This window comes from Petaurus breviceps, unplaced genomic scaffold (assembly GCF_028583685.1).
Source record: "Petaurus breviceps papuanus isolate PSGF00001 unplaced genomic scaffold, PetGlider_PUasm1.0 90603, whole genome shotgun sequence".
Classification (NCBI taxonomy): domain Eukaryota; kingdom Metazoa; phylum Chordata; class Mammalia; order Diprotodontia; family Petauridae; genus Petaurus; species Petaurus breviceps.
Window position 1 is genome coordinate 5,807,324 of NW_027187284.1, and position 17,678 is coordinate 5,825,001.

General features: G+C 33.7%; 1 protein-coding gene across 1 annotated transcript in view; it reads right to left on the reverse strand.

Moving 5' to 3' along the window:
• Positions 1–17,678, reverse strand: part of CFAP47 (cilia and flagella associated protein 47) — a 963,244-nt gene that overhangs the window by 198,656 nt on the left and 746,910 nt on the right. The window contains exon 59 of the mRNA XM_069063838.1: positions 15,523–15,615. Within this exon, the coding sequence (XP_068919939.1) occupies positions 15,523–15,615 (93 nt within the window). The remainder of the gene's footprint in view (positions 1–15,522; positions 15,616–17,678) is intronic.

Below are 17,678 nucleotides of genomic sequence, written 5' to 3' on the forward strand. Positions count from 1 at the left end.
TTCCAGTAAGACATGGTGGATCTCTATGCCCCATTGCCTGTATATCTTATTACCCAATTACACGTAAAATAATATTATTAGTATATATATGTGTGTGTGTGTGTGTGTGTGTGTGTGTGTGTATATAATGTATATATATTAACACTTGATATTAAAACTTTGAATTCAAGATTCATTACCTTCCTCCCTTGTCACCTGCCCTTACTGGAAAGATAAGCAGTTCAGTATAGGTTGTACATGTTAGCTTATGTGAAATATTAACATAGTACATATATTGTAAAAGACTGACTATATTTCCCTCCCTCCTATCCCACATCCTACCAGTTCAATTCTCTACTTTGATCCCTTCCCTTTTCTTTTTTTTCTTAAGCAATTGGGGTTAAGTAACTTGCTCAAGGTTACACGGCCAGTTATTTCTGGGTGTAGTGCTGAGTATGTGAGCCCAGATTCGATCCTGAGGTCATCCTGACACTGGGGCCATTGATCTTCCTCGCTGAGCCACCTGGCCACCCCTGTTCCTGTCCCTTTTCAAAAGTGAGTGCTTCCAACTCCCCCCCCACAACCTGCCCTCCTTTCCATCATTCCCCCTCTCATTCCCTTCCCCCCTACTCTCCTGTAGGGTGAAATACCACATTTAGTGTGGATTTCATTCCCTTCCTGAGCCAAATTCAGTGAGAATAAAGTTGACCCATTCCCTTTTGCCTTCCTATTCTTCCCCTCCATGGTAACCATTTTCCCTTGCCTTTTTTATGTGAGATAGTTTACCCCATTCTGTCTCTCCACATCTCCTCTCATTATATTCCTCTCTCACCTCTTCATTTCACCTTTTAAGTATCATCCCTTCCTATTAAATTGGTTGTGTGCCCTCTATGTCTACCTGTAAACATATGTACACACATTCACATATGTATTCATATGCCTGTATATCCTCCGAAAAAAACTATATATATATATATATATATATATATATATATATATATATATTTCTATTCTCTTCAACTATTTTCATACTGACAAAAGTTCCATCAGTTACAATTATCATTTTTTTTTCCATGTAGGAATGTTAATAGTTCAAATTTGATAAGTTCCTTATGGTTTCTTTTCCCTGTTTCCCTTCTCATGCTTCTCTTGCTTCTTGTATCTGAATATCAAATTTTCTGCTTTACTTTTTTTTTCATCAAGAATGCTTGAAAGTCCTGTATTCCACTGAATGACCATATTTTCCCCTGAAACATGATACTCAGTTTTTGCTGGGTAGGTAACTCTTGGTTTTAATCCCAGCTCCTTTGCCCTCCCTTCAATCTCTCAGAGTAGAAGCTGCCAGATCCTGGGTTATCCTGATTGTGTTTCCACAATATTCAAATTGTTTCTTCCTGGCTGCTTATAATATTCTCTCCTTGATCTGGGAATTTCAGAACGTGGGTGTAATATTCCTAGGAGTTTTCTTTTTGGGATCATTTTCAGGAGGTGATCAGTGGATTCCTTCAAGGTCTATTTTGCCCTCTGATTCTAAAACATCAGGGCAGTTTTCCTTGAGAATTTCTTGGTGCATGATTTCTAGGTTCTTTCTTTGATCATGGCTTTCAGAGAATCCAATAATTTTTAAATTATCTCTCCTGGAACTATTTTCCAGGTCAGTGGTATTGCCAATGAGATATTTCAGGTTGCCTTCTATTCTTTCACTTGTTTGGATCTGTTTAATAGCATTTTGATTTCTCATAAAGCCATTAGCTTCCATTTGCTCCATTCTAATTCTGAAGCAATGATTCTCCTCATTGAGCTTTTGAGATTCTTTTTTCATCTGGCAAATTTGACTTTTTAAGGCATTTTTCTCCTCATTGCCTTTTTGAGCCTCTTTTGATATTTGAGTTAGTCTGCTTTTAAGGTGTTATTTTCCTCAGTCAGGCTGTTGACTCTCATTTCGTAATTATCTTGCATTGTTCTCATTCCTCTTCCCAATTTTTCCTCCATTTCTTTTATTTGCTTCTTAAAGTCCTCTATGGCCTGTAACCAGCTCGTAATCTCCTTTGATTTTTTTTGGTGCAGGAGTTCTGACTTGACTGTCTTCCTCCTTTTCCATGTTTTGATCCTTTTTTGTCCCCAAAATAGGAGTCTAATATTGGGTTCTTCTGTTTACTTTGTTTCCTTTGCCTGGGCATGTTGCCACTCAATTACTTGACTTTTGGGCTTTTTGCCACAGTAGGACTCTTCCACCAGACAGGGGAGCTTCTGTCCCAAACATTGGGGTTTTCTCAGCTGCTGGAGGTATTAGTTGGAAGCCCTTGCTGAAGCCTCCACATGCTCTGGAAATTTGGACACACACACCAGGACCTCCACCCTAGACCACAATCTAGATCCAAGCAGGTTAAAGCAAGATCGATTACCCCTCAGATTGTTCACTTGGTCCCCCTAGACTCTGCAGGCCAGGAGCTGAAGCTGCCACTTGGCAGCAGTGGCTGCACTGCATAACCTCAGTTGCTTCTCACCCCGGGGGCAAAAGCCAAGGCACTCCCAACTACTGGGTCCCAAAGCCCATACTGCACTGACCTCTCACTTTGTTGTTTGCATCTATGTGTTGATAATTCTGGACCACCACAGCTGCTGGTGATCTGGAGTCCCTGCAGCTGGTGCCTGGTCAAGCCCGCCCTGGGGCTAAAGCCTCCTGAGCTCCTTCAGAGCGCTGAGCTGGATGATTCCTGCCAGCAGTGGGAGGTTAGCTTCTCTGTGTCATTTTGTGGGTTCTGTAGCTCCACAGTTTGTTTAGAGTCCCCTTTTACATGATTTGGAGAAGGTGGAAGCCAGGAGTCATGGGGAGGACCTGCTTCTACTCTGCCATCTTGACTCCACCCCCCATCATTTCTATATTTTAACAACAGAACAAGAAGAGATAGAAAGAAAAAATCCATTTAAAATAACTGAAGAAAGCATGAAATACTTGAGAATTTATCTGCTGAGCCATACCTAGGAATTGTGTGAACAAAATTATAGAAAACCCTCAACCAAATACTGATCTAAACAAATGGAAAAGTGTTCATTGCTCATGGGCAGGCCAAGATAAAACAATAAAAATGAGAATGTTATATATGTTAACTTTATAATTTAGTACTATACCTATTATTTTACATGAATAGAAAAATTATTCTATTTAAAATTCATCTACAAAATTTAAGATTCATCTACAAGAAAAAAAGTCAAGGATACTAAGAAAATCAATGAAAATAAGTGTAAAGGAAGAATGTTTTTTTTTTTTTTTGGGGGGGGGGTTGCCAACACTACCAGAGCCCAAACTATACTATGAATTCATAATCACCAAAATAATTTGATACTGGATAAGAAATTGATCAGTTGATTGATGGAATAGATTAGGTAAACAATATACAGAAGCAAATGAGCACAGTAATATAGTGTTTGGTAAACCCAAAGAACCTAGCTGCTATGTCAAGAATTCACTATTTGACAAAAACTGCTTAGAAAACTGTAAAGCAGAGTTGCAGAAAGGAGGCATAAACCAACATCTCATATTGTATACCAAGATGAGGGCAAAATGGGTACATAGTTTATAATGAAAGGTGATATAAGTAAATTATAATAAATATAATAATATTATATATATATAATTACATAATTTATATATATTATTATATAATAAAATATAATAAGTAAATTAGGGGAATGTTGAAGAAATCACCTGTTATAACTATGGATAGGAAAAGGGTTCATGATGATATAAAAGAAAGAAAGGTTCATGGAGGTAAAATGGATATATTCAGGCTGTGAATAAATTGTGTAAAATTAAAATTGTATAAAAATTGTGTAAAATTTAAAAGTTTTTGCCCAAAAATAATAAATGCAGCCAAAATTGGAAAGAAAGGCAGAAAGTGGGGGAAAGTTTTTTTTTTTTTGCTGATAAAGGTCTTATTTCTCAAATATATTGAGAATTGAACCAAAATAATAAAAATAATAACCAATCCCCAATTGATAAATGATCAAAGGATATGAACAGCCACTTTTAAGAAATAAAAGTTATCAATAGCCATATGAAAAAATGTTCTAAATGTCTAATAATTAGAGAAATAAAAATTAAAGTAAAACTGAGGCAGATGGGCAAAGATGACAGAAAAATGACAAATGCTGGAGAAATAAGTAAATTATTTCACTGTTGGTGGCATTGTGAGTTGGTCTAACTATTCTGGAGAACAATTTGAAACTTTTTCCAATCAATTATGAAACTGAGCACATCCTTTGACCCAGCTATACTGTTAGTAGCCAAAAATGAAAAGGAACTATATATGTATAGCAGCTCTTTTTGTGGTGAAAGCATAATTTCAGGAAAAAAAAAAAAACCTAGCAAGATTTATATGAAGTGATCCAAAATAGGGTAAGCAGAACCTTAACACAGTCCACAGTAACAGCAATATTGTAATGATAATCAACTGTAAAAAATAAAACAATCTGATCAATATTGTGTCTCATGAAACAATGATCAATCAAGTCTTATCAATACAGTAATCCATGACAATTTCCGTGGTCCACTGATGAAAAATACCATCTACCTCCAGGTAAAGAAATGATATTTTTTCAGTGTAGATTGAATCTTTTTCTCTTTTTTTGCATCTTTTTCATTTTTATTGTATGGCTAATGTGGAAATGTTTTCCATAACTTCATATATCTTATGCATAGCATGTATTTGTCTTCTCAGTAGGTAGTGGATGGGGGGAGAGGTAGAGAATTTGGAAGTGACAATAAAAATTTAAATAAATTTGAAAAATTAAAAAAAATCAATATGGAAAATATCACAAATAATTATAGCCTACAAAATAACTTTTGTGGGGAAGGAAAAATATAAATTTACTGACTGATATAGCACTATGATTTAGAACCAAAAATTCTTACATAGTGTAATACTTTAGTTATCACTTTATCTTTATGAGATAAAAATAGCAACATGTACAGTCTTGGATTGTTCTCCTAAAAACATATAATTTTGACAGGAAACCAAACTGATTAAATAAGGATAATAAAGCTATAAAAGAATTTAAGTGATGCAGCATAATTCTCTTTATAAATGAGACCATTTCTTTCTTTAAGCTTTTCAGAACGACATAATATTGATATAAAATATAATAATTCTTATAAAATGAAGATACTTCCTAATTAGTAGTAAGAGCAGGAAAGAGGAAGGATAGAAGCCCAACCACTCTTCAGGGAAGGAAAATGTAATCTTTAGGATTGTATGGATAATATTATTATGAACTATGACTATAATATTCATTTTTAAAAGCAGCTTAGTTTGTTCTTTTGCTCATGTCAGAAAGAAAATGAAGTTCTCTAGGAAAAGATTATTAGTTGGCAGTATACCTATCTAGGCTGGAAGTTTAGTTTTTCTGTACTTCCAACAGGGAAAAGCAACCCTGACTTACTGAAACTAAAACTGCTAAAGAAATTTACATGAAGTGGGAGCTTCCTCAGTGTATATTTTGCTTATACTTTTATGTGTGCAGGTTGTTTTCCCTAAAAAAGTCAACTTCCTGAAGGCAGAAAATGTTTCATTATATCTTTGCATTCCCAGGGCCTAAATTAGTGTCAAGTACATAAAAGTGCATTTAAAATAAATGCTTCTTGATTGATTGATTTCACTATACCTTTTCGAGCATTTTTTGGCATGAATAAGATTTCTCTGGAACAAATTTATAACATCTGTATCACAGAAACAATATTTTCTTGACCCAGCTTCTTTTTTCCCACCCACAATTTGGGGAGGATATAACTAAGAGAAAAAAAGGTATCACCAGGGCCCAATTCATCTTCCCTTTCCTTTGGTAGCTTTCTAGTCATGTAAGAGCTTAAAAAGTCCCAGTCATTATATAAAATCGTAATCCCTTGGATTTGATGGACATGAATAACCTTACTCTGCCCTGTTGATCAGACACATTTTTATATGAACACTGGGCAGGGACACATCCATAAGCGATAAGTGCCATTATATTCTTATTGTATATCTTTTCCATTTGAGGGCAAAATAAACTTCTTAATATTAAATGAGCAATGACTCTAAGTTGCCTGATTTCATCTCAATATCAAACTTGAACTAAGAAAGTGTTGGTGTTAGAGCACCACTTCTTATAGCCTATAATCAAAGGGCCTGGCACATAGCATAAGGTATCCTAGACAAGAGTAACCCTGCATTGGTTGTGCTTAAGAGGCAGACACATTCTGCCTAATCTCATCTGATAAGGTAGCAATAGGATACTGGCTAATATCTTTAAATAGCATAAAATAATTGTTTCTGTTTTGTTTTGTTTTCCTGGCAAGCAATGAAATATTAGAAAGCTTAATACTCCTAGAGTCAGAGATCTGAGTTCAAATCCTGGCTCTGCTACCAACTACATGTGTGACCTTGAGCTAAAAATCAAAAAATCAGAATTGTATTTTTCTGATGAATTCAGTTAATTGCACTGGAATTCAGCAAAGAATATTTTCTACTAGTCTTTCTCAATAAACAGACAACAACAAAGCTAAAAAGAGAGCTTGACTGATCCAGAGTCTTCACTCAAGACCTTTTCCGTGGATCCACAAGGTAAAAAACTGTTTTCATAATAATACTATGACATTGTTTAATTATTAAAATGATCCGGTCTTTTCCAACTTAATATTTATGCAAGGTTATATTTTCTTTACATTTTCAACCAAAACAACATGTCTCAACAGATTTCATGCAGAAGCAGAAAGGAAACTCCAGCTGTCTTCTATTATGTCAGATATTAAAACACTTCACAAAAATATGAAAAATAATGCCAATCATTATTAAGTTATTTTTTGGAAAATATAGTAACTTTCATAAAAATATTTTATGTTAAATGCAATGGGTTTATTAATTTTCATATTAATGCCTAAATAAACATAAATCTATCTGTTTTAATTTCAAATATTCTACACATCAATTGATATAAGCTACATAAACTCTTTGAGTGTCCTCAATAATTTTTAATAGTGTAAAGGAGTCCTGAGATTAAAAAAAAAGGTTGAGAACCACTGAGCAAGGGATTAATCTATAAATTTATCACAATACAATCCCTGAATCCACATCCACAATCCACAGAAATTCTGAAGCCAAAATCCCATCTAATAAAGTACAGCAAGTTTTATCACAAAGTATAACCATGGAAAATTGGACATATTATAATTGTTTCTAACAACGGGAGTTTCCAGAATTGAAGTAGTCTTATTTAGTTTTATATAAAAGTACTAGGAGCTCTGATAAACTAAAAAAATATATTTTATTGTTATGTTATAAATCAAAGTAGATTATGGTGTGTGTTTTTTATGACACAAGATATTCTCCAAAACTCAACTTTATCTATATTTTAAAAATTGGAACCCTACTCCAACAATGCAGATAGCAAACCATCCAGGCATACCAATCCTCTGGAAATATTATCCTTATTCTACCATAAGGCAACCACAGAGGATACAGCCATTGTTTTGTAGGATGTCCATATTATCTCGGATAACATAAGGGTACTGATAGAATAACCGGCCTTTTCACCATGTCATGTGACCAACACATCTTTTCTTTATATTTTAAATTTCCTTGAGGACATCATTTATTCTTGTTCTTCAAAGTTCCTCACTGTTTATAGGATTCATCTTGCTCACTTTTGCCATTCACCTCTCCATGATATTCACTTTTAATTCTTTAAGGGATGCTTAACACCATGCCTGAGTGCCATGAAGCAACACAGTGGTATTAAAAATAGAGAATTTTGTTGAGAGGAGAATTTGGGGGTCATAAAAGGAGGTTTTTGGTTCCTGAAGGAAATTTAGCCTTTTCTCCTTCTGTTCAGCAAGATCTTATATACTATGATAGACTAAATAAAGCTTCATTGATAAGAATCTAAAGGCTTGTTGCCACCCACAAAGTAAAACTGGGCTTACTTAACCAATGAGAGATGCCAAAAATTAAAAATTGATTTCTCCCCATATTCTGGACAATTAGGATTATATACTATGAAGCTATTATGTATATTATGCAAATTTGGGACAATGAAAAACTAAAAATACAGCAGGAGGAAGGATAAAGGAGGAAACAAAAGAATAGTGAATTTTTACAAGGTTATTTGCGACAACCCACTTCTCAGAACTTTTATTTCTTTCCCCTTATAAATATTTTACAGGTAATGTCCCATAAAAATGACATTAATCAATATAAATAAAAAGTTACTTCTAGTAGCTTAATTTCAAAACTAGAAAGTGACAGAGCTATGGAAATTACATAATTATTGACTCTAATTCTTCATAAAGTTACTTCAAGGCACTTACCAGTTCCCTCTCATTTTTGGAGTCAGATCACATCTTTTTTAATAGAAATTATAATATATTTATTGCCAAAATCTAAGAACTTGAATAATCACCCCAAATATAGCCCAATAAAGTATTTACATATTTTATATACATCATTCACAGCTTCCTTGTCTCTCTCTGTAAGGAATCAACATGTCTGACTTACAAAAACGCTGTGCCCAAAAGTTCTAGGTTTATGAAGAGCAAACTATTACTGATTTAAGAATTATCAAACAAATCTCTCAAAAGCACTGTAACATCTAAAATGCCTTTAATGATTATCACAAAGTCTATAAATAAATCCTACAGTCATGATTTGTTCACAAACTGCAAATATATAAAAATGATTCAATTGTAGTGGGAACACTGGAGTGTTTGATGCATGTGTGGAAAATTTTTCTCTCTTTATAAACTATTATCAATACAATAATGCCATGTACAATTGATGTACAAAATGCCCTTTTCATTTTTTATTGAGATAGTTTAAGGCCATGATGGTGAACAGAGTTCACCTTCTAATCAATTATTACATTTCCTAAATAAAAGTAAGTATGGACTCTAGCATAAATAGAGTTGAAACAAAGCTTTTAATTAAACCCTTGATTTATATGAATAGCATCATGTAACTAATACCATGGCTTTAAGAGAATATATTTGCAGTAAGACTTTTGGAAGAACCTATATCTGTGTATAAATATGTATATATGTATATAAATATATGTATATTTATACATAGACATAAAAATGTATCCATGTATGTATTCTTATATTTTGTATGTATTCATGTATGCAAATGTAGGTATATATTGATCTTATGTAATCTTTCCCCAATCATATCAAAATATTATTTGGACTCAAAAAAAATGCAATTTTTTATTATATGTAAAGGGAAAGAGGAAACTTTGAGCTTGAACCTGGGTGTCAAATTAAACTGAAGGGCAAAGATTGCATATAAAATACTTTGGTCTATTCCAAGAGAGACACAATAGCCAATAAATGTTTAAGTTCCTACTATATGCTAGGCAATGTGCCAAGTTCTAGGGATACAAATGTGCAAAAGAAAGACAGTATCTGCCCTTGAGGAGATTACAATCTAATAATATAAGACAGCACCCAAAAGGAAGCTGAAAGAGGGGTGAGGGAAGCTTTCCAATGTGTGTGGTGGAAAAGTCAGGAAAGTCCCAACGTAATGCAGTCATGTGAGGAACGAGGAAATATCTGTCCTGAATCCCTCATTAAGTGGAGATTTTGGAATTTTCCCTCCAACCAGAAGCGAAAAAGGTGGTGATGAGGTGCCAGGACAAAGAAAATGCTAAGGATAAATTTTTTAACAAACTCAATGGCATCTTAAAATCAAAGGTAAATAAGCAACACATTTCAAATAATTACTACTTACACAACCTCAATTTTAATATGCAATCTGCAGCTACACAATGGACAATAATAGATTTGGAAAGTATTCTAACAAAAAATCAACATTAATAAAACACAAGTCTCATCACTGTGAAAGAACAATAGAAGATTAACACTTCCTCAAAAAGTCTTAATGGGGGGAGGTACATGCATAGTATACACACACACACACTGAAAGGATTATGATGGCAATACAGGGCTAGGTCATTGACACCAGAAATTACAGAAGGGTTTCCTGTAAGGAGTCAACACTCATCAAGCACACTTAAGTGGCACAATAGAGAGAGCATCAGTCTTGGAGTCAGAAGACCTGAGTTCAAATCCAGCCTCAGACATCAGCTGTATGACCCTAGGCAAATTACTTAATTCTGTTTGTCTCAGTTTCCTCATCTGTAAAAATGAACTAGAAAAGGAAATGGGAAACCACTCCAGTATCTTTGCCAAATAAATAAGTAAAGTAAATGGAGTTACAAAGAGTTGGATATGACTGAAACAACTGAATAAGTAATCAAAGTAGATGATGTGAGAAATCTCAAATTATCTATACTGAAAGTAGATCATTATTACAGACATAACTATTATTCACAATTGCCCAGGAACAAGACTGATCCATAAAAACAAAATTTTAAGATACAAGGAACAATATGGAAGAGCACTTTGTCAGAAAGAATAAACTAAAGAACTGAAGCTTAAGACATTACCAAAAAAGGAAAAAAAATGCAAACCCTTCTACTATACACTGCAGCAATGACCACTATTGAATCTTTACAAACACCTGAAAAGTATGTCCTTACTGGTGATGTCAGAAGCAAGGCTTTTTCTATTAATTAATAGCAGCAATCTAGTCCCAAATTGATTCTGAAAGATCATTGCCCAACCATCTCTTGAATATTGTCATTTCTATTGATATGGTGAAGGCTGGTGAAAGAATGGTAGCTATAAGGGACCAAAAGAGTATCATCTGAAAAGTCAAAGGTGCCTTCACAGATTTTATGCTCCCTAGAATTTCCATTCATTCAAGCTTTGGATGGCTAGAGCTCATTGTTGAAACAAGCACCCCAGCATCCCTAGGAGGGCTGCCAACACAGGTTATTAGATGTGCTTTTCTAAAGGAAAGCAACTCAAAACTAGTTAACAGCCTTGCTTTTATCAATTAAACATATCATTTACCTAGTTCAGGGGAAAAGGTGAGTACCCTGAACTTCAGAGTATACAGACAGGTTGCAAGCAGAAGTTACAAGACAGAGAAACATTTGAAGCAGACAGGCCTCCAACTGTCTGACCATTACATCCATACCTAGTCAGTTATCAGAGAGGGAAGCATCAACATCTAGGTTTTTCAAAGTCAAGGGGCTCTCAAAGGCTGCCCAGAGTCTTGTCTGGTCAAATCACACAACACTTCTCAAAGTGAGCCCCAGAACAATGTCTCACATCAGGGATTATATAGCCTTCTCCTGGTGCAGAGAATGTAACAACCCTCTTGATCCACTGTCCAATGACAAAGTATCTCTTGAAAAACAAGCCTCCCACCACAGGCTCCAGGTGCACTTAAGCCTATCAAAGGACCTAGGGGCAGGGAAGATCTTATACAATACAATCTTAGAAAGATGGCAACCACATAAATTTACATTTCCATTACACTCATGTACTTTAATAACACATAATCTTCAATAAACCCTCCTGAAATATATTAAAGTTAGGCACTGAATTCCTTTCATCTTTTAATGATGAGGAGATAAGGTTTACCACATAACTATCCATTTAAGGTACATTTGCTGTTAAATGTTGGGGACTGAGCAGGATAAAATAATCATGTTTCCAATATCTAGGGAGGCCCATGAATCTATGACACATCAATGTTATATATTTCAAAAAGCTCTAATTTAGGAAATTAGCAAGCTTGTTAAGAAAGTTCTAATATTGTGTTATTGTCTTCTTTCTCTTCATTTAGAAAAACTGATAAGATAACCAGGATTAAGCATTCTAAGATTATCTAGAATATGGAACCCAAGCTTACATGAAAGGCTGAACAAGGACACATTATTGTTTCAGTTAGATAATTCTTCCCTAAATTAGAGATCCAAGAATCATCTGCCCATTTTCATTACTTCACAATCATTCACTCAACATATCTATTGAACTGAAATGAATTGAATATTTACTTTGCACTAATATGGGCAAAATCCTATATTTATGAGTGTGGGAAAGGGAGAGATGAAAATACCAAAAGGTCACAACCAAAGTGGTGACTCCTCACTTATCTCTTACCCCTTTTATCCATTTTTTTTTACCAAGACCTGTCAATTTTACCACTGTATCACATTTTACATATATTCCTCTCTCTCCTTTGATCTTTGAAGCCACCACTCCAGTGAATCATTAAGCAATTAAGCAATATTTTTGGTGACTGACTACATTCTCCAGTGAACTAAAAATAATGCATCCTGACATTTATCAAAAATCTACAAACCAATGTGCCGACACATTTAGAAGAAAGATATAAAATGGAAAATGTACAAACAACCCTAGCAGGTGCTGAACAAATGTCTACTGAATTATTTTGAAGCAAAATTAACTATTTAACTATCTTTAGGATTTTTATTTTTCTTCTTTTTGCTTTTTGGAGGGCATTGGGGTTAAGTGACTTGCCCAAATTCACATGGCTAGTAATTGTGTCGAGTGTCTGTGGCCGGATTTGAACTTAGTTCCTCCTGACTCCAGGGCTGGTGCTCTATTCACTGCTCCACCTAGCCACCCCTATATTTAGGAGTGTAGGATTTTTAAAGGAGGTAGGATTATTTTTTTTCCTAAAAGGAAAACAAGGGAATGATTGGTGTCTTGAAGTGGAAATAATATAAAAAAAAAAAAGACGACAAATTTTAGCAGTTGGGATTTAAATATAGGACATTTTCTTTTCATTCATATTCAAATAGTGTTCTGGCAAGCAAATGGAAAGATATCTGAATATATAAAATTCTAGTATTCAGAACCTGAAGATCAGTCATTCAATAAAAAGAAATTTATTAAACACTTACTATGTGTTGGGTATTGTGCTAAAAAGCTGGGGCTACAAAAAGAAACAAAACCAGTCCCTGTCCTCAAGAACCTTTAGAACAAATGCTTCATTTTGTAAATGAGAAAATTGAGGCCTAGTGATATTAACTTGTTTGTTCAAAGTCTCTTAGGAAGTAGCAAAGCAGAAATTCAAAGCCAGATTTTTGGACTACAATGAACTTAGGTTTTGTCCAATGATCTGTCCAGGCAGCTTTGGAAAGAACTCAGGATCAAGAACAGTATATGCTCTAACCTTCTTTTCCCTGTTAATGTGATGTTTGGTTTCATTATAGTGTGGACCATTTGAGGATAGGGAAGACACTAAGAAAACCAGATAGGACCTACTGTCACTCCAGGAAAGACTGACTTGTCTGATTTTGACAGCAAAAACGCTGAAATCAAATGATTTTCATTCTCAAGACATATGTGGTAGGGGAATTCTGGTAAATGTTTGACAACTGGCTCTCATCCTACAAACAAAGGAAGCATACATACTAAAGATTTTCATCATTAACATTTTCTGCATCACTTAAATATAGACAGTCAATAAAACAATAAATCAAGTCCTGTTTTCTAGCTTTTGCTGGTTTCTGAGCTACAAAATGTGTGTAGTAACAACCTACAAATGAGTGGAAGCTGGTTCCAGCACAACTTGGACCCAGCACACTCACCCACCCCAAATGATTCCCTTTTTGTTGACTGCTATTGTGCAGGTTGTCATACAGTTGAACCATCTGTAATGCTTAAAGGGCACCAGTCTTGAGTCTTTTCCGAATCAGTCTAGTTTAGCATGTCAGGACACCTCCTTTTGATTCAGATAAAACCTCAAGACAAGGTTTGGTTTAGTTAAAAAAAAACATGGGTAAGTGCAAGTTAAAATATTAGTGTTGGCTATTCTAATAATTTCTCTTATGTTGAAGAGCAAATCTAGAAGTAACTTAAAACATGAAGAACAAAATTCCTCTGCTTACCATTCTGAAGGTTTAAGATGAAGATAGGACATACAATTTCACTGGGATAGGGACTTCCAAGTGAGGAAATTTTATCTACCACAATATTATAGCATCTTCTCTGCAATCTATACCTTAGGTAAATATATATATATATATATATATATATATATATATATATACACACACACACACACACACACACATATATTCCCAGAAAAATGAGAATTTAATGACTGGCTCAGGATCATGCAGCTGGTATATGTGAAAAGCAGAATTTAAACGTTCGTACTTACAGTCTTGAGAACAGTTCTCTGTCCATTTTATCATGGTAGCACTCACAAGAGGCGTAAGAGCAATAGCCGTTGTAGCCCTCAATGTTAAAATTCATCAGAGCAGCTAGGAAAGAATCTTAACTCTCATTTTACAGTGTCATACAAATGTGAGGATGGAAACAGCTGCTCCCATCAAAGAAACTCCTTTGCAACTTTGATTTCTCTGCAATTTTTCTAGGCGGTAGTGCATGTTAAATTGCATAATCCCCCTGAATTGATAAGCTAAAACCTTTTTTATTCCTTAGCAACACTACAAGATATAGTAGAGACTAAAAAAATCAATAGGACACAAGTTGGGAATTGATAAACAAGCAGATAAATAAGATAAAACTTATAAATTTATATTTATGTGCATAATATTTAATATATCTAACATAAATATGTACATGTAATATAAATAAAATTTATAAAATAAAATAAAACATAAATGGGAATGCAAAAATGTAAATCGTTGATAATAATGCCTTAAAATGTATAGTTTGGGCATAAACAATTAAAATATGAATGATAAAGATAGCTATTTTGTATAACATCTAAAGGAATAATTTGATTATTTGTATTAAATCTAAAAATTAAATTTTGCAAATTACAATAAAAATTATATTGCTCCCCTCAATAAAATTCAAGTGTCTCTATAACCTTTCTGCAGAAACTGTCTTAAAGTATTTTGTTTTAATTCAAAGTAAATATTTAAACTCCTGATTTTAAAACTGCAAAGAATTTATATATCTAAATTAATAACTCATAGTTAAAAATTAGTAAAATGGCCTTTCTAATGAAAAAATCTTAGTATTAACTCACAATTTATGGTACTAATTTTAAAAAGAGAGAAGTATACACACATGTATATATGTACATATATGTATATATACATGCATACAAATACATATACAGACTTTAAATATTTGCTCAGACTGATTTAAATAAACTCAGTTATATGAACTGTACTTGCACTTTTTAAAAATAAAATTTGGATTGCTTTTAAGACTCAAATTTCTATTTTAACTATTACTGGTCATTATTGTTTGGTAATATCCAATTCCTGCATATGGAGTCTATCATATACAATTGCTAATATATAACTGTCTTAAAAGTTAGCATTGCTTTTTAGAGTCAGGCTAACTATTTTTTTTTTCAAATCTTTTCTCCCACCTTAGCTTTCCCATGCATAAAAACCTATCTCAAGCATTCCCATACTTAATATTTCAAAAGCCCCAAATTATGTCATTCTTCTGTGCTATGGAAAATGGAGTGTTACTAATGTCATAAACAAGAGTTGAAACTTCTATGGTTTTCTTTCTCTTACCAGAATTTTGTTTTACAGGTCAAATTTTTTTAAATGTTAACCTTTATATTTATATTTTATATTTGTAGTCTAAGAAACAAATCAGTTTATAGATTGTCAGAGAACAAATTGGAAGTCACAAACCTTGAGTTTGCTTAAGAGTAAAACTGAAACCAGTGTCCTTAGTCATAGTGAAATCCCCAGAAGAGGCAGGAAGCTTACGGTTGTTGAATTTATCTAAATTTAAAAAAAAGAAGAAAAAATATTTTACAATGTAATATCAGCATTAAAGGAAGAAAATTCACTGCAGATCTAAATGTGATTAAAAACTTTTCCAATGAAGAAATTGTACAGATATATTTAAGATGTTTGGAAATGTAATTCAATAGAATTTTAAAATAATTTTCATATGTTAAAGAACTCACAATATAAAAAAATTCAGCTAAGAGATATATAATCCACAATATTCTAACTCTAATCTAGATGTGATATTTGTAATAATTTATATATTTAACAAAAAGCATGAGTTATTCTTTAGAACATTATAAATGTCTCAATCGCCTTAGATCTCAGAGGTGAGAATAAAACAAAAGGATTTTGTTGCCTCAAACATACATTTAAAACCTAAAAATGAGTACTATAAATAGAAGCAGTAATGAAGCAACAGTATAGTCCAATAAATTCCAAATGAGTTATTTCAAACTATTAGTTACAATAGATTAGAATAACCAAAAAGTGTGGAAGATTACATAGACCTACATATGGAAAGGGGGAAAGGTAAAAAAGGGGGAGGGGGGAAGAGAGAGAGGGGAAGGAGGGGGAGAGAGAAAGAGAGAGAGACAGAGAGAGAGAGAATATGAAGGCAGGAAGGAAGGAAAAGAAAGAGAGAGGCAAAGAGAGCCTCTCAGTTCATTTAGGCAATTAACATTTACTAAAAACCTGCTATGAATTCATTAATACACTAAGTGCTAAGAGTAGATTAAAAGGAAGTAGAATATTTAATTCCTACTTTCAGGAATTATACAATCTCTATGGGGATTATTGCATCAGGTCACTTTTGAAATATTAAATCTAACAGTTATCTCTCTAAGACTTTTATTTCTGTTCTTATATAGGGATATAAATAGGTAGATAGATTGAAAGATAGATAGGCATATAGATATATTGCTATTGTTCAGTCATTTCAGTCATGTCTGACTCTTTGTGACAGTTTTCTTGGCAAAGACACTCAAGTGGGTTGCCATTTCCTTCTCCAGTCCATTTTTTTCCAGATGAAGAAACTGAGAGACACAGGGTTAAGTGTCTTGCCCAGGGTCACAAAGCTAATAAGGGTCTGAGGCTGGATTTGAACTTAAATCTTCCTTATTCCAGGCCTGTTGTTCTATCCACTGCACACCACAGCTGACATAAACACACATAGGTGTGTCCATAAATATCTATATGGTATGTGTATATTATATATATGTATGTATGTATACATACACATATATACATACAAAAAGTTTAAGACATCTTTCAAGCAGGTATGCAGCATACCTTAAATACAGTTCCTACTCTAGTGCATCATCAGGGTAAGGAAATGATTTTAAAATATGAAAAGGTATGTTGGCACTACAAATAGATGAAAAGCTTTGAAGGTGTGAGCCATTCCTCTAAAGACTAGCCAATATAAATTGATCAAAGTTCACCACTAAAGGTAGTATTCAACAAGAAATGAATTGGATAGAGAGTGGGAAGCAACTTATGAAGGTCTTCTAACAAGGCACACAGGAGATGGACTGGAATTTGTGGGAAGAGTATCCAGATCCAGGAAATCACAGCTCCTGGAAGAATATGAATTTTACTTGATATTCTAGTGGAATTTGGAATGGAAGGATTTAGTTCTGAGTTAAGATATCTAATTTTTTCTCTCCCATTTTTTAAAGTAAACAAATAAGGACAAAGGAAAAATTATAACACTTCTTCAATGAAATGCCAACCTACTTGTAGGGAAGATGGAAGGATAGCCATTTTTATTAACTCCAGATACTGCAACCAAACAGAAGTATTTTATAAATTTTTGTAATACTGTAGTAAGCTTCTGTTTCTCCAAATTTATAATGGGTTTGATTGATTAATGTTTCTTTTATGAAATATTCTCATTCTGATTGACAGTGTGCAAAGATCACAGTATGCTTAACATAAACATTTATCCAGTATTTAAGATATTCTACAAAATTTTCAGAAGGCTTTTAGAGATAAGGTTATTACAAGTTAATTCCAACATAGGAAATTAAAAGCACTGGGGTTTGTTTCAGGAT